This window comes from Vombatus ursinus, unplaced genomic scaffold (genome assembly GCF_900497805.2).
Source record: "Vombatus ursinus unplaced genomic scaffold, bare-nosed wombat genome assembly UNPS02014822.1, whole genome shotgun sequence".
In the NCBI taxonomy this organism is placed as follows: Eukaryota; Metazoa; Chordata; class Mammalia; order Diprotodontia; family Vombatidae; genus Vombatus; species Vombatus ursinus.
This window is the reverse complement of record NW_020954600.1, coordinates 1,606,901-1,623,558: the sequence shown is the minus strand read 5'-3', so window position 1 is coordinate 1,623,558 and position 16,658 is coordinate 1,606,901. Positions and strand designations below refer to the sequence as shown.

Genomic DNA, 16,658 nt, shown 5'->3' with positions numbered 1-16,658 from the left:
GGGGGAAGGGGTGACTAGGGGGCGGAGAGTAGGGCTGCTACCTCCAAACTAGGACTTGCCAGAGAGAGGGCTGCTGCCCGGAGCCCCGGGGCTTTCCCACAGGACCCGGAGTCCCTGCTTACTGCCTCCTTGCCGTCAGATCAGGTCAAAAGGGGACTCAGCCCCTTCCCTCTCCTTCCCCCCCTGCTCCCTGTATTGTCTTTGTGGGGCTTCCTAGCCTGGGGTTTGGGGTGGGGTGGGGGGCACTGGGCACAGTGTGGTGAGGTGCCAGGGAGGGTCTGGGAGACTCAGCCTAGCTGCAGCTGTTAATAAAGGAGGGCACCGTGTACCCCTGTGATCCTGGGCAGGGAGTCTGAAAGAGCCATCCCCTGGCCGGGCTAAATATTAACCCAGCTGGACAGCTCGCTTCCCCTCTGCCCAGAGCATTGCCACCCATCCTGCTGCCCTGCCAGCTCCCTAGTGCCCACTGGTTGACTCCCCAGCAAGAGGTTTCCCAGTGAAAGCAGTCTGGGGTTAGGAGTGGTGCTCCTTCCTTCCCTTCCACCCCATGACCACACCGATTCTGGGGGCTGATAAGAGAGGCCTCCTTCCTGCTGTTCCCCAGGAGATGAGTGCCCTCCCTTTTGGCTGTGCCCTGGCCTCCTCCCCTCCCCAGCCCGGGGCCTGGTAGCCTGTACCTGGCATCATGAAAAACTGAGCAGATTTGGAATCTGAGGAGCTCTGCCCCTGAGTCCTTCTCCCACCTTAGACAAATCCCTTTACCTTTTGGGGCCTCAGTTTTCTCATGTCTGAGGCGCCTAATGCCTTTGCTGTCCCCTCTCTTGGACTTTCCCAGCCTTCCACCCGAGGCTTGTGGGAGCTGAACAGCTGGACTTTGGCGCAGAGCCGGCATCCCCTGGGGGATATAATTTACTTCCTCCATGGGGATCGGGGCTTCTGGAACAAGGCTAGTTGCCTAGGGAGAAAAGGAAATGTCTGTTGGTCTTCTTCTGGTCTCTGGTTAGGCTCTCCATCCTAGAGATTAATCTGAACAATGGATGGGCCTCATCTCAAGCAGCAGCTGCTTCTTAGAATGCTGGAGAGGGAGGTCCTGGACTAATTGATCCAAAGCCCCCTTAAGTGGCAGATTGAGGGTCTTTGTCCTCTTTGTTGCCCAGAGCTTTGGAGGGTACATGGAGCATGGGAAGCACTGTAGCCAGACAGGGACACTCAAATGCTTTGAAGGGAGTCAGCTAGGGGCAGTGCGTATGTAGCAGGTTGCAGAGGCTGGCACTTTGTGGCATGAGCAAATACCCAGGTGGCCTAGGCTGCCAGGCCTTCTTCCTCATGTAGTGGGCTGTGGCTACCCTTCACATTCACACTTCCCTTTCCTTCTTCCCTCTCTCCTCCCACTCTGGCTTTAGTGGGAAAGTCCAGGAGATAGCAGAGAGCCCTTTCAGCATTGCTAGGATGAGAGCCGCCAGACACTGGCTTCTGTAGGAGCTGAATGAGCCCTTTAAGCCTCTTCCAGCTCAGGATCCTAATTGAGAGGCCCATTCAGTATTGGCCAGGGACTAAAATACATGTTAGGCTGGAAATTCACCTGTTTCTGGAATGAGAGACCTTGATGAGGTTTTTCCAGCCTCCTAGCAGCTCTCCCCTCTGAACTGTTGTTTGTCCAGTGAACCAGTCTGAGAGAGGACCAGGAGCGCCACTCCCCAGCCCCCTTCATCCCTGGCTGGTCCTGCTTCCAGGTCCTGGGGATGGAGGTGGGGAAGCTGAGGGTGTGGCTTTGTGCAGATCCTCGCCACACCTTCCCTTGCCATAAGAGACTGTGGGAGCCTGTCCTTAGGTGGGCCTAGGCCTTTGGGACCCATGGGGTGAGTGTTAGCTAGGCACCCATCTTCCATCTGGCTCAGTCTCTGCACTGTCCCAGGTACACACCTCTCAGGTCTACAGACAATCAAGCAGATGTGTCTCCTCACCACCGCCTTGAGCCTTTGAGGCTCTTTGACGTAACCCACTTGGTTCTTCCCCCGTGCTTTCAGGCTGTGGGGCCCCACACAGTCTGGGTTACCACAGCCTTGGAGCCTAGTGACCTTTATACATCCAGTGCAGCAGCCATAAAGATAGAAAGGCGACAGGGACTGAGACATGGTTGGACCTCTGCTGAGCTCTGCCCACCATCCCAGCAGAAGGTGAGGGCTTGGGCTAGACTAATCGGAGGCCCCTGGAGAGCGGTTTGCTGAAAAGGCCAGAGACAAAACTGGTCTGGTGACAGCTGAGCAGGGGATGGGTGCCTGTGGTGACCAGAGGGAAGCCCGAGAGCTCTGTACCTGTGGCGACAGGCCTCTCGCTACCCTGCTCCCTCCTAAGGAAAAGTGTTAGTCTCTTAGGCCTTGTTGTCCTAGGCCCCATCACTGTGGGATGAGTATAGCTGGGTAGCAGTTAGCCCTGCCGTGGCTGTGAGCTCTGTGCGTCCTCAGGATGGGTGACAACAGAGGCATTGCCAGAGGCGTGCAGGGTGGGGAAGGGGGGCATCTCAGTGCCCAGTTGTTCTCCTTCCAGCCAGGCCCTCCCTTCATTGCATCAACAAGCATTTATGAAGTGCCTACTACCTGTCAGGCGCCGTGTTCAGGGCTGGGGAGACAAAGGCCAAAGAGTTGATTGTGGAGGGTTTAGAAAGTGCCCGAGGGCCTGTCTGTCGTCCCCCCCACACACACACACACAGACTGTGGCCTTTGTTTTCTGGTGACACTGGCATCAGGAGGTCTGTCAGGGTGACTAATCTCCTCCAGTCTGGGCAGCTGTCACAGGACAGGAGAAAGCTGACAGCCCATGGGAGAGCCTGAGGATAGTAGCATGGGGCTGCCAGTCTGCCAGGTGGCAAAAGCTGCCAAAAAGGCCCCCCGGACTAAAAGTGCCTGGGCAGAAGCTGGGGGCAAAGGCCTTGGCGCCCCTTCAGACCTCTGGCCTTCTCAGCCAGGACCCTCAGAAGCAGTTACTAAACGGTACGGGGGCAGGGCGCTGACGTTACAAACCTGGTATGGTCCCAGCCCTTAGAGAGCTGCAGTCTGTAGGGAGAATCCAGGGCCGAATGTGAGAGGACAAAGGAAAGATTCAGGTGGAATCCTGCCTCCTGTGCTTACTAGCTGTGTGACCCCAGGCAAGTCAATTAACCTGGTCAGCCTCAGTTTGCTCATCTATAAAATGGAGTTAATAATAGCACTTCACAGGATTGTAGGAAGGGGCAAACGAGATAATAAACATAAAGCGTTTGTAGCCCTTCAAGTCTATACAGATGCTAGCAGTTGTGGATATTATAGAATCTTCTCAGAACATTCTAAGTGGGAGAGTGGGAGAGTGGGAGAAGGAAGGAGGCAGCCCCTGGGCTGGGCCTCCACGGCAGAGAAGGGTTTGGGCAGGTGCAGGTAGCAGAGCGTATCCCCCACTGAGGCGGTGAGTGCCCAGACGCATGGGTCAGTCATGAAGCCCATACGATGAGCCAGGCACAAAACAAAGGAGGAGCCCTTTTCCAAAGAGTTTACAGTCTAATAGTAGAGACATGTGTACGTAAATTGTGCCTCAGAGGTAAATTTAAAGTGCATGCAGGGTCCTCTCAGAGGGGATGTCTCTAAAGCGCTGGCAGCCAGAGAGCCTGAGAAAAGCCTCCAGCAGACGGAGGATGAAAGGAACCTGGGGGGAGGGGCTGCAGGGACTGCCCCGATACAGAAGCCCAGATGTGAAAGATGGAGTGTTGGGAGTAAAGAACAGCCAGTAGGCCAGTGTGCCATGACCTTGGAGTGTAAGGAGGGAAGACTGGAAAGGGGGCCGAGCTTGGCAGGATGTCCCACAGGAAGCCCCTGGAGTTGGAGTATCGGGATGAGCCGGTCAGACTTTTGCAGCTGAGCACAAGATAGGTTGGCTTGGGAAGAGACTGCTGGAGGCAGGGAGACCATTTTGGGGGGCTGTGGCCGAGGTCCAGGAGAGAAGCCTGAACACGAGTGAGAGGAGAATGTGTGTGAGACAGGACCAGACTGAGCGATGGGCTGTGTCCAGGACACTGCCGAGGTTTGAACCTTGTTTTTGGAGGATGGTGCCATCCTTGGGAGCACTTGGGAAGCTAGGAGGAAGGACTGGGTTGGAAGGAGAGGGTTCTGAGTTTGCTTCGGGTCTAAGTGTGAGGTGCCTGGAAGATGTGCAGAAGGCGGCTGGTAGTGTGGCCGCACCAGGCCCAAGAGTCATCTTCCAAGAGAAGATCATTGAATCCATGAAGCTGATTGTGGGCGAGAGCGTAGAAAGAAAAGGGAGAAGCCTGGGACCGAACAGAACCTTGAGAGTGCTGGAAAGGGCCTGGCCGGTGTGGCTAGACTGGAGAGTGCTGGGAAGGGCCTGGCCGGTGTGGCTAGACTGGAGAGAGCAGGAAGCCGAGGCGGGGAGATAAGACTGGAGAGGCAGCTGAGAGCCATGTCGCCGACGCCTTCAGTTCCATGCTGAGGAATGACTTGTAGCCGACAGAAAAGAGGGGGTCCCGGGGTCAGGCCCCTCTGTCCACTCCAAGCCCAGGGGACTGGGGAGGTAGTGAGAACGGTGCTAATTGGAAGTGAACTCTTCACTGCTCAGAGTCCAGTGGAGACAGCTGCCTATCCTGTTCTCTCCCTCCCCTGGGGTGGGGGCCGGCTTAAGGAAGGGGGGAACTTGTGGAGAAGGGAGTTTTCACTCCCCCCTTACCAGAGCTGGCTGTCTACCTTATGTGGGGCACTTGTCCCAGTTGGGCTGATTCCCAGAGAGCTCATTTATTTCCCTTGTGGAGGCTGGAAGGCATTGTTAATAAAGAATGGCCACATTAATAATAGGAGCTGATACTTCCCTGGCTCCTTTATTCCTGGGAGCTCAAAGCTCCTTATAAATAGGCTCATTCACATATACTGCTTCCCTCAGGTTATTCCCAGGAGTTGACCTTCAGGAGGAGCAGATGGAGCTTTTGTTCCCCCCCACCTACCAAAAAAACTATTACCTGGTCAGGCAACTTCCATTTCCAACACTCTCCTTCCCACCCTGCCCCCCCCAACACCAGTGAGAATGGATAGACATTAGTGCCAGGTGAGGCCCGAGGCTGGCAGAATCACCCCCAACTGGCTGCACCTGTGAGATTGAAGACTCAAACCCAGGCCTATCCCAGTGTCTCCTTTATGGAGGGGGTGAGGGATCTAAGACCCAAGGCATTATCTGCTGACCCCCCACCCCATGCCCTGCATTGTACACAGTGCCAGCATGAAAAGGGAGAAGTAGCAGCTTCCCCCTGCCCCTGCCCCAAATAGCCTGTCCATCCTAGGCTCAGCTCTGCCATATTGCTCCCTCTCCTTGCCTAGGCTTTGCCCTGGTGCCCTTTCCCACTGGTACCTATGGCTGACCTTGGGTTATGCGGCTGCTCTTCCCTGGGCTCCTTCTCCACCTTCACCTTCGTCCATGCCTGGCACCTGGAGGGGGTAGGTGCCCATGGCCTCCCAGGGCTGGGCCACCTGAGGCTGCTGCTTTGGAAAGCTGTAGAAGTCGGCCATTTGCCAGGGCCCAAGTTCTGTTTGATCCTCTTTCTGCCACTCGGTGGCCTGGGAGGAAACGGAATTGTAATCGTTAGACATCAGTGGGTCTGAAACGGTCATCAGAGAATCTCTCGTCTACCTCCCTCATTTTACAGAACAGGAAACTGATCCCCCGAGAGCTCGAGCGATTGGCCCAAGACCCCACAGTTAAGAACCCAGAGAAAGGAAGGAAAGGGAAAGAGCGTTTGTTGTTCCCTCTGGGCGAGGCTCTGTACCAGGTCGGACTCCTGGGCCCTTCTCGCTGTGGATAGGGCAGAGCTCTCACATCCCCAGGCCTGGTTGTGGCCCCCGCAGGCCTCTTGCCTTGCGTGCCTCTGCCTAGTGTCCAGTGTGGGACCTTAAGGTGGAGCGAAGCCAGCCCCTGCTGCTGGGCCCCAAGAGCCTCTGAGGGCCACTTTCTGTGCCCACCATCTGCCGCTCTCACCATGGAGACCTTCTTTAGGAGACATTTCAGGAGCAGTGGGCCGCGCCGGGGGAGCGGGGTAGCCCTCCCCACAGGCAAGGTCCGACGGCGATCCCCGGCCGGCCAGCCTTCCCCCTCACTGGCCCAGCGGAGACGCTCCAGCTCCCAGCTTGAGGGCTGCCTCCTCAGCTGCGGGGGCAGGGCTTCCCGTCGCCGCCCCAGCACTGCTCCCCCAAGCCACAGCCCCCGTTTGGCCGTGGAGCAAGGCCCACCCCAGAGAATGGCACCATCCGCTATTGACACTCGCCTTCTGGGGCCCCCTCTACTCCTCGCTGGTCTCATGGGGAGGAATGAAGCAGAGGAAGAAGAGGCAGAGGTACCGGGGCTAAGGACCCCTCAGGCAGGTGGCAAGGCACTGGCCGCCACCGGCTCTCAGCACCTGGGCATCAGGCCCCGGCTCCACGTGCCCCGATGTCTCCGGCGACGCAGGAGATCTTCCCACCTGCTCCCCGCCGACGTGATGTGTGACTGCACGGTCTGGGGCCTACACGGCTACTACCGACGTCTCAGCCAGTACCGGCCCCCGGGCCAGCACCTCGTCCCCGGGGCCTCTGCCAGCCCACTCCTGCTGGGCCACCTGCGCCCCCTGTCCCGTAGGCGGCAAGTGGCTCTGAAGCGCAAGCCCTCCGGACCAGAGGCCTGGAGCTCTCTGCTCTCGTAGGTATCGCGGCGGTCAGGACAGGCAGAGCAGCCGGGCCGCACGGGCCCGGGGCTGTATTCTGAGCGCTGGGCCACCCCGGCCTTGTCTCTGCCCCTCCTCCCAGCCTGGGTCCAGCTGGAAGGAGATGGGGCTAGGGAGAAAGGAAGAAAAGGATGCATGCTCTTTCCTCGAGTTCTCAGTTGTCCTCTTCTTTTCAGGAAAGCCATTGCCAAGTCAGGTCTCCAGCATCTGGCCCCTCCAAACCCCACCTCTGGAGCCCCCAGCAGCGAACCCGACAGGCAGATCCGGAGCACTGTGGACTGGAGTGTGAGTAGGCGGAGCTTGGGGGTGACGGGGTGACGAGGACAGGAGGGGGGACTTGGGAGGCCCGGCCACTAGGGGCCGCGCGGCCAAGGGCCCAGCATTTATGTGAGGAGACCCATAGCCCAGCCTCCCTCTGGGAAACTGGCTGGAGGAAGTGACTTGAGGCTGGTCATTCTTTCCTCCGTGAGGCTTTTCCATCGTCTGGAAAATGAGGATTTTGAAGCTGGTCCTTTTTTAGGGCTCTGAAAGCTCTAGAATTCTGTGAGTTTAGGGTCTGAGGAGGGGAGGGGAGGCCTGGGCCGCCTGTGATGGCCACGCAGGGTGTGCCCAGAGAGGGCCGGCTGGAGCGCTCACAGGCCTGCCCCATCCCACAGGAAACGGCTGCCTATGGGGAGCACATCTGGTTCGAGACCAATGTATCTGGGGATTTCTGCTACGTTGGGGAGCAGTACTGTGTTGCCAAGATGCTGGTGAGTGGCGCACTGGGGGCTGCCGGCCTGTCCCAGTCTTTCTTCCCTTGGCCCGGGAGGAACAGAGCAGGGCTTTCTTCTCTTCCCCGCACTTCCTCAGCATTAGAAAAGGCAGCGACGTGCTGGCCAGAGAGGGGCCACCAGGGGGCACCCCTGGGCCCAGAGCACTGAGCTGAGCTGAGTTCAAATCCAGCCTCAGACACCTCGTAGCTGCTGGACCCTAGGCAAGGTACTTAGCTTCACTTGGTGAAGTTTCCTCAACTACACAGTGAGGGTTATCGTAGCACCTGCCTCCCCGGGGGCTTTTTTTTTTTTTTTTTTTTTTTGCTTTTTGGTGAGGCAGTCGGAGTTGAGTGACTTGCCCAGAGTCACACAGCTAGTAAGTGTCAAGTGTCTGAGGTTAGATTTGAACTCAGGTCCTCTTGACTCCAAAGCCAGAGCTCTATCCACTGCGCCCCCTAGCTGCCCCCTTCTCAGGGGCTTTTGTGAGAATAAAATGAGGTAATATTGGTAAAAAGTGCATAGTGTGGTGCATAGCGCCTAGTAGGCACTATATAAGTGCCTGTTCTGGCTCTTCCCACCCTCCCTCTTCTAGAGCGCAGGGTTGGAGGAGTGGAACATATAAGTATCTTTGAGGCAATCAGCTAGGTGGGACAGTGGATCCAGAATTGGGTTTAGAGTCAGGAAGACCTGAGTTCAGATTTCACTTCAGAGACTTTGTAGCTGTGTGACCTTGGGCAAGTCATTTGATTTCTGTTTACATCAGTCAATATTTATTAAGCTGCTACTATGTGCCAGGCACCATGCTGAGCACTGGAGATTCAAAAAAGAGACAAAGGGGAGAGATAAATCACAAATACATATACAGGATAAATCAGAAATGATTAAAACCGGGAAAGCATTGGAGTCCAGGGGTTAGGAATGGCTTCCCTGTAGGTGGTAGGAGTTTAGTTCAGGCTTGAAGGGAGCCTGAGAAGCCAGAAGGCAGAGATGAGGAAGGACAGCATTCCAGGCAGGGGGCACAGCCAGGGCAAAGGCCTGGAGAGAAGCAATGGAACAGCTGGGAAGCCAGTGTCACTGTGAAAAAACTGGAAGGTCGGAGGGAGCTAGGTGGTGAAGGGCTTTGAATGCCAAACAGAGCATCTTGTGTTTGATCCTGGAGGCAATAGAGAGCCACTGTGGAGTCTCTTGAGTAGGAGGGCGGGAGGATGTCATTCACTTTAGGAACATCACTGTGGTGGCTGAATGGAGGAGGGACTGGAGTGGGGGAGATGATACAGGCAGACTCCCCCAGCAGCTAGTGGAGTAGTCCAGGCCTGAAGGGATGAGGGTCTGCACCAGTGTCTTCTGACAGTGTCAGAAGAGAGAGATGCTACAGGGGTGAGATCCAGAGGCCTTGGGAGGAGTCCAGGGTGACTCCTGGGTTGTGACTCTGGGGGACTGGGAGGATGGTGTTGGCCTCTGGAGTCATAGGACAGGTGGGGGCAGGGTTTAGGGGGAAGGAGAATGAGTTCAGGTTTAGACAGTAGTTGGAGGTGTGAGATTGGAGGCCAGCAGAGGGGCTGGGGCAGGAGAGGTGGATCTGTGAATCGTCCCCATAGAGATGGAATTCAATCCATGGGAGCTGATGAGATCAGCAAGTGAAACAAACTAGAGGGAGAAGAGAAGAGGGCCCAGGGGTTAGAGGGCCTCATCTGGAGGAGGGTCCAGCAAAGAAGACAGAGGAGGAGCGGTCAGACAAGAAAGGAGGAGCGGGAGGACTTCAGAAAAACCTGGAAAGACTTGCATGGACTGATGCTGAGTGACATGAGCAGAACCAAGAGAACGTTGTGCACAGTAACAGCCACATTGTGTGATGACTGATGTTGATAGACTTAACCCTTCTCAGCAGTACAAGGATCTAAGACATCTCCAAAGGCCTCATGACGGAAAATGTTATCCACATCCAAAGAAAGGACTGTGGAGTTTGAATGCAGATCGAAGCATCCTGTCTGCTCTCCTTTTCTTTTGTTTTGTTTTGCTTCTTCTTTCTTGTGGTTCCTCCTATTGGTTCTAATTCTTCTTTACAGCATGACTAATGTGAAACTATGCTTAATATAAATGTATACGTAGGGCCTATATCACATTGTACTCCTGATTCCTGTATTCTCTCCTGAGGGGAGGGGGGGGTTTAAAACTCAAAATCTTATGGAAGTGAATGTTGAAAACCAAAAATAATTATTAAAAAAAAGAAAAAAAGAAAAGGAGCCATCAGAGAGGGAGGAGGATAACCAGGAGAGAGAGAGAGAGAGAGAGAAAGAAAGGAGAAAGGGGCCAGCAGTGTCAGAGGCCGCAGAGAGGGTAAGGAGAATGGGGATTGAGAGAAGGCTATTGACTTTGGCTTCTGAGGTCATTGGTAGGCACCTTTGGTAGAATGGTAAGGTCAGGAACCGGCTTGTGACCGCTTAAGAAGAGAGTATGAGGAGAGCCGCTAGGGGGCGCCATGGTGCACTGAGTGCTGGGCCTGGAGTTAGGAAGACTCATCTTCCTGAGTTTAAGTTGGCGTAAGACAATTTAAGTACTAGCTGTGTGTCCCTGGGCAAGTCACCTAACCCTGTTTGCCTCAGTTTCCTCATCTGTAAAGTGAGCTGGAGAAGGAAACCGCAAACTGCTCCAGTATCTATGCCAAGAAAACCCCAGATGGGGTCACGAAGAGTTGGACACGACTGAAAAAGGACTAACCGACAACAAAGTGGGGAGACGGGGATGTGTCATAGATGATCTGTTTGAGGAGTTTAGCTGCAAGAGGCAGAAGAACTCTAAGAGAGTAGCTGGCTGGGACAGAAGGATCAAGTAAGGGGCTTGGGAGGATGAGGAGACCTGGCCTGTTTGTAGGCAGGAGGGCAACAGCCAGGAGAGAGATTGGAGATGTGATGCGGTGGGGATGGCCGAGGGGCTAGTCTGTTGGAGGAGGTAGGATGGGGTGGGATCCTGGTGCTGGTCGAGGGGTTAGCCTGGGTGAGGAGGAAGACCTCCTCGTCATGAGACGGGAGCAAAGGAGGTGAGGAAGGCAGAAGGCACCGGAATTTCAGGAGATAAGGTGGTAGATGAGGAAACGGAGGGGAGGGGACCTGTCTGTGGGCACATAGCAAGAGTCAGAGGAAAGACTGGAACTTGGGGCCCTGTCCACTGTGCCACACTGCCTGGCCCTGGAGTCCAGTCTGGAGCCCTCGGTTCAGACCTCCCTCCATATAAGCTGTGGGGCCCTAGGTAGGCCGCCCCACGCCCCTGAGCCTCAGTGTCAGTGGGGGTGAAGTCTCTGCTCCCTGCTTCATAGGTCAGTTATGAGGAAACAGCTTTGCAAGCCAAAAACTGCTGTAGAAATGTGATTGGTTCCCTTCTGTCCCACTGACCTCAGTGCCCTTCCTTCCTGCAGCAGAAATCAGTGTCTCGACGAAAGTGTGCCGCCTGCAAGATTGTTGTGCACACGCCTTGCATTGGGCAGCTGGAGAAGGTGACCATGGGCCTCCTTGGATGGGGCTGGGGTTTGGGCCCGGGGATCCCCAGCCACTGCTGCCTCCTCTCTGGGACCCAGGAAAGGAGGCCGAGTATCGGCTAGCGGGGGCAGAAAAGACCAGCCAAATAGCAGGGGATATAAGCGAGGCTGATGTAGAAGCTGGTGTGTGCGTGTGTGCGTGTGCATGTGCATGCGTGTGAGTGTGTACCAGTGTGTGCATGCCAGGAGGGCCCCGGGCAGGCCGAAGCCGAGCCGAGCACAAGAGGGCCTTGGGGCAGCAGCAGCAACTGCAAAGCCCTGGCCCCCTGGGTTAGGGATACAGGGAAGCTGGGGGAGGGGGTGCTCAGCTGTGCCCCTGAGTCCCTTGAAGTGACTTAAGCCCCTCTCTGGGCCTCAGTTTCCATATCTACCAAAAGAAGGGAATGATCCATGTGCCACCTCTCTGCTGGCTTCATGAACCCCATAGCCTGTGCAGTTGGGAGCCTCGGTTATCCCTCAGACTCGGTACCCCAAGAAGCTTCACTCCAAATAACACAAGAATGAGGTTCCTTCCTGGATGACAGCCAGGAGAATTGGACGTTGGGCAGCGTTCTTCCCTCTCAGGAGGGAAGATGTGGCCGCCTGTGCTCGCCTCCCCTGGAGGTCCCAGGACCAGCCCGGCCATCATCCTCATGTTTTTATGTCATGTGGTCCTTTGCAGATTAACTTCCGCTGTAAGCCATCCTTCCGGGAATCAGGGTCCAGGAACGTGCGGGAGGTGAGGACCTCAGGGGGGATGGGAGCTGCGGTGGGCATCCCGGGGGCTCTCCAGCTCCCACCAGCCTGGGAGAAAGGCTGGGGATTCCTGAGCCGAGAGCATGAGCTGAGATGCCCATTCGAGGGCCCTGAGACCCTTCCTGGGCAGGGTGAAGAGGGCCGCACCCCGGGGCACGTGGCCTGTCTCCCTGGGCACATGGCTTCAGCTCCCTGGGCACAACTGAAGACACACGGAATTGGGCATCAGAGGCCTGGCGTGAAAGCCTGGATTTCCCGCTTGTATAGCTTGGGGCACAGCACCTCCTGGGGATTTCTGACTTGCTGGGGCTGCAGATCTCCCTGCGCTGTGCCCCTAGCCCCCTCCTCTCCTGGACTGGCAGCCCAGGCGATGAGATGAGCCCACCTCTGCCCCTTGGGTTGAGGTCGGGGCAGTCCCCCAGCCCTGCTCAGGGCTGTGACCTCTTCTACCTCCCCTGCTCTCTCCAGCCAACTTTTGTGCGTCACCACTGGGTACATCGGCGGCGCCAGGATGGCAAATGCCGACACTGTGGCAAGGTGAGTGGAGCGCCCTGGGTTCGCCCCTGCTGGCAGAAACAGGCTCGCAGTCTGTTCCTAGGTAGAGCTCCCAGGGGAGGGAGGGACACCCTGCTGTCCTGCAGCAGGCGCACAGTAGGTCAGGCCAACTTGACTTTGGGTCACTGGGGCAGGGTGGCGACTGGAAGCAGAGGACAGAGCTTGGAATCCTGCCTCTTAGTGTCTACGCACAGGTTTGGTGGGGCAGGCAATGGCTTACTGGGCTTGTGGGTGAGAAGACCTGAGTTCAGATCCTCCCTCAGATACCTGGTAGCCGAGTGACCCTGAGCAAGTCACTTGTCCTCTGCCTGCCTCAGTTTCCTTCTCTATAAAATGGGGGTGATAACATCAGCTACCTCCCAGGGATGTTGTGAGGATGAAGTGAGATACTGTTTGTAAAGCTTTTAGGATAGTGGCTGCACATAGTAGGTACTGTGGAATTGCTTCCCCACACTTCCTCTTTGGGGACCTCAGTTTCTTCCTGTGTGGAATGTGATTCCAGAAAATAGAAATCATCTCAGGTCTGACATCCTGTGACTCGAGGAAGCGGCCTGAGAGAATGGACACGGGCCACCTCCTGGAGTCAGCCCCGACTGACCTCTCCCTGCTTCCCTCCAGGGTTTCCAGCAGAAGTTCACTTTCCACAGCAAAGAGATCGTGGCCATCAGCTGCTCATGGTGTAAGCAGGCAGTGAGTAACTCATCTTGTCCTCTTCCTGCCCTGGCCCGCAGGAGGCCCGACCTTCAGAGTCAGTGCCCTCTCTCTCCCTCCGCAGTACCACAACAAGGTGTCCTGTTTCATGATCCAGCAGATTGAGGAGCCCTGCTCTCTGGGGGCCCATGCTGCGGTGGTCATCCCCCCCACCTGGATCCTCCGGGCCCGGCGCCCGCAGGTGAAGCCTGCCCCTTCCTGAGCCTGGGGCTGGGGCTGCGGTTTGTGGGGGTGATGCTGACAGCCCTGCTCCCTCCCTCTCGCAGAACCCACTCAAGGTCAGCAAAAAGAAGAAGAGGGCGTCTTTCAAGAGGAAATCAAGCAAGAAAGGGCCTGAGGTAGAGCCGGCGTTTGCCCGCCCTCTGTGCTCGCTAGCGGGGCGGCCTTGGGCAGGTCGCTCCTCCAAGCCTCATCTGTGAAATGGGCTCTGGCCCGCTCTGCCTGCTTCACAGGCTGTCTGTTGTGCAGACGCGCAGACTGGCTTGTCGAGGGGCTGAGGCTGCAGGTGGCTGCTTCTGGCTGCTGTGGTGTGGGGGCTGCTGGGAAGGAGGGCCAGAGGCCTGGAGGGCTCTCTGCACCTTCACTGTCTTGCAGGAGGGCCGCTGGAAACCTTTCATCATCAAACCTACCCCATCCCCCCTCATGAAGCCCCTGCTGGTGTTTGTGAACCCCAAGAGTGGGGGCAATCAGGTAAGGCCCAGGCCAGGAGCCTCTGCCCTCCTCCCCCCGTGGGCCCAAACGCTGTTACTTTTTGGTGGTGAAAGAGAAGGTGACCCGGGGGCAGATTCCCCTCCAGCCCAGTTCCCAAGTCTTTCCTCTGTTTTTACCTCCACCGTCCTCCAGTTCTTTCTCTCCAGGCCCTCTCCCCACCTTCTGTTTCCCCCAGGGTTCTAAGATCATCCAGTCCTTTCTTTGGTATCTCAACCCACGGCAAGTCTTTGACCTGAGCCAGGGTGGGCCCAAGGAGGCGTGAGTACCTGGGTGTCTGTGGGGTAGGACTCACGTGGGGTCAGTGGAGAGCTGGTGGTCTCTGCAGGTCTGGGGCCACTGTCTTCTGCTTTCTTCAGTTCCTCTGCCCTGCCTTTAACCCACAGGTTGGAGATGTACCGGAAGGTGCACAACCTTCGCATCCTGGCGTGCGGGGGCGACGGCACGGTGAGTTCACACGCACACCTCCGTGAGCCTCCTGGCGGCCGTTGGGCTGGGGCTGCAGGCATGGGGGAGGCTGGGCCTGGGCCTGAGGCACGCTCTCCCCTCCTTCCCCCTCAGGTTGGCTGGATCCTCTCCACCCTGGACCAGCTGCGCCTGAAGCCCCCGCCACCTGTGGCCATCCTACCCCTCGGCACCGGCAATGACCTGGCCCGGACCCTCAACTGGGGTGGGGTGAGAGCTTGGGGCAGGGCATGAGTGCAAGGGGCAGAGAGGTGGTACTGAGAAGAGGGTCACTGTGGCTGCAGCCTGGCAGCCGTCTCACGCTCCTGCTCCCTGGCTCCTCAGGGCTACACGGATGAGCCGGTGTCCAAGATCCTGTCCCACGTGGAGGAGGGCAACGTCGTGCAGCTGGACCGATGGGACCTGCGAGCGGAGCCCAATCTGGAGGCGGGGCCTGACGACCGGGACGAGGGGGCCACTGACAGGGTCAGCCCAGCCTTCCCCAGGAGCAGCCCCTTGGTGGTTTGTGGGTGTGTTTTATCTATGGCTTTTGTCTCTTTGACGGCACTATCTTCCTGACGTACACTTCTCCCTTTGTCTTCTGTGTAGCTGCCCCTGGATGTCTTTAACAATTACTTCAGCCTTGGCTTTGATGCCCACGTCACCCTGGAATTTCATGAGTCTCGAGGTTGGTGACTTTCAAATTGCCTTATCCTGATAAGGATAAGGGGCAGTCAGGAAAAGGGGCAGGGGGAGCATGTTGCCCTGGGAGGCAGGAGGGGGGCTGCTCTGGGGGCTCCAGGTGGGAGAGGACTCTGGGGCATGCCTCCCTGAGAGGGAATTGTGGGCCCCAGTGACCCTCATCTTTCTCTTCTCTGCTCGTACAGAGGCCAATCCAGAAAAATTCAATAGCCGGTTTCGGAACAAGATGTTCTATGCTGGGGTAAGCTGGGGCTTGGCAGTGCCCCTTGAGTGCCCCCCTCGGCCATCCCTCCTGTGTGGGTGGCCTATGGCACCATCTTGTGGACACCCATCACATCAGCCATGACACCCCCAGCCCAGGGTTTCAGGCCCCACCAGAGTGACCCCCCTCCATGGTCCCTGGGCCACGTTGTTTCCTGTCTTGCCCAGCAGAGGCTTCCCTCGCCTCATGTCAGCCCTGGTGTCCATGAAACAAACAGCTCACTTCTCCGTGCCTCTGAAAGGTTTACACCAACCCCGTGAAGTACAGCCTGAGGGTCCTGTCCCCATTTTATAGATGAAGAAATAGAGACTGAGAGAGAGAGCAGCACCAGTACATGGTGGAGCTGAGAGTCCCAAGTCCAGTGCACTCACCCCGTGGTCTCCTGGCCATGGGGCCCTTGTGCCAGCTCCCTGGGCTTCCCCGGGGTGGAGGCCTCCGAGGAGCAGGCGTGACTACTTCTTTCTGCTGTTGACAGACGGCCTTTTCTGACTTCCTCATGGGCAGCTCCAAAGACTTGGCCAAGCACATCCGAGTGGTGGTGAGTCTCCTTCTGCCTCCCCTTGGCCCCTCAGCTGGGCACCCTGCTCACGGTCCACCAGGAGACCCGTCACTCAGACCCAGGGAGCCAGGGAGGGATCTCCTGAGGAACAGGGAGAGCAGCCCCTCTGCCGACCCCCTCACCCACACTGAGGCTGTTACAGTGTGATGGCACAGACCTGACCCCCAAGATCCAGGACCTGAAGCCCCAGTGCATCGTCTTCCTGAATATCCCCAGGTGAGAAAAACCACTGGTGGTCCTCAGCCTTGCTCTCTGAACCCTCGAATCGGCCCCTCACTGTCTGTCCCCCATAGGTATTGTGCAGGCACCATGCCCTGGGGTCACCCCGGAGACCACCATGACTTTGAGCCCCAGCGGCATGACGACGGCTACCTCGAGGTCATTGGCTTCACCATGACGTCACTGGTGAGAAGGGCTGTGGGCCCCCAGAGCACCCGGGCGCGGGCCCAAAGGGTGCGCCTGTGTGCCCCGCTGGTGTCCCAGGGCAGCACAGTTATGTGGACCCTGGGGCTGCCCAAGGAGCTTAATCAGAGGATACACAGGGGCACAGGCCAGTGGTGGCAGAGGTCTGCTATGCCCACAGGCTGCTCTCCAGGTGGGCGGGCATGGCGAACGCCTCACCCAGTGCCGGGAGGTGGTGCTCACGACGGCCAAGGCCATCCCGGTGCAGGTGGATGGGGAACCCTGCAAGCTGGCTGCGTCCTGCATTCGCATCGCCTTGCGCAACCAGGCCACCATGGTGCAGAAGGCCAAGCGGAGGAGCTCTGTGCCCCTGCACAGCGAGTATGGCCTGGCCCCTGCCCCACCCCCCTGCCTGGTGGCCTATTCGACCGCCTGTCTTGCCCTTCCTCTGTCCCTCCCCTGATCACTCTCCCTCTGGCCCCTCCAGCCGCACTCAGCCCCTGGCTGGGGCTCCCTGAGCACTTGCCCGTCCCTGATGGCTCTCCCTCTGGCCCCTCTGGTCACGC

The 16,658-nt window shown here is 57.4% G+C and overlaps 1 protein-coding gene across 12 annotated transcripts in view; it reads left to right on the top strand.

Annotated features, from left to right (window-relative positions):
* DGKZ (diacylglycerol kinase zeta) overlaps nt 1–16,658 on the top strand; it is a 66,876-nt gene that overhangs the window by 44,416 nt on the left and 5,802 nt on the right. For 4 of the 12 annotated variants that reach the window (XM_027837727.1, XM_027837726.1, XM_027837722.1 and 1 more), the window contains exons 2-20: nt 6,904–7,012; nt 7,384–7,479; nt 10,895–10,972; nt 11,676–11,732; nt 12,218–12,286; nt 12,923–12,994; nt 13,080–13,196; nt 13,282–13,353; nt 13,610–13,705; nt 13,902–13,984; nt 14,110–14,170; nt 14,285–14,398; nt 14,513–14,653; nt 14,777–14,855; nt 15,055–15,110; nt 15,607–15,669; nt 15,833–15,906; nt 15,984–16,095; nt 16,274–16,473. In XM_027837727.1, the coding sequence (XP_027693528.1) occupies nt 6,904–7,012; nt 7,384–7,479; nt 10,895–10,972; nt 11,676–11,732; nt 12,218–12,286; nt 12,923–12,994; nt 13,080–13,196; nt 13,282–13,353; nt 13,610–13,705; nt 13,902–13,984; nt 14,110–14,170; nt 14,285–14,398; nt 14,513–14,653; nt 14,777–14,855; nt 15,055–15,110; nt 15,607–15,669; nt 15,833–15,906; nt 15,984–16,095; nt 16,274–16,473 (1,749 nt within the window). The other 8 variants (XM_027837719.1, XM_027837717.1, XM_027837718.1 and 5 more) reach the window with 6 other exon arrangements.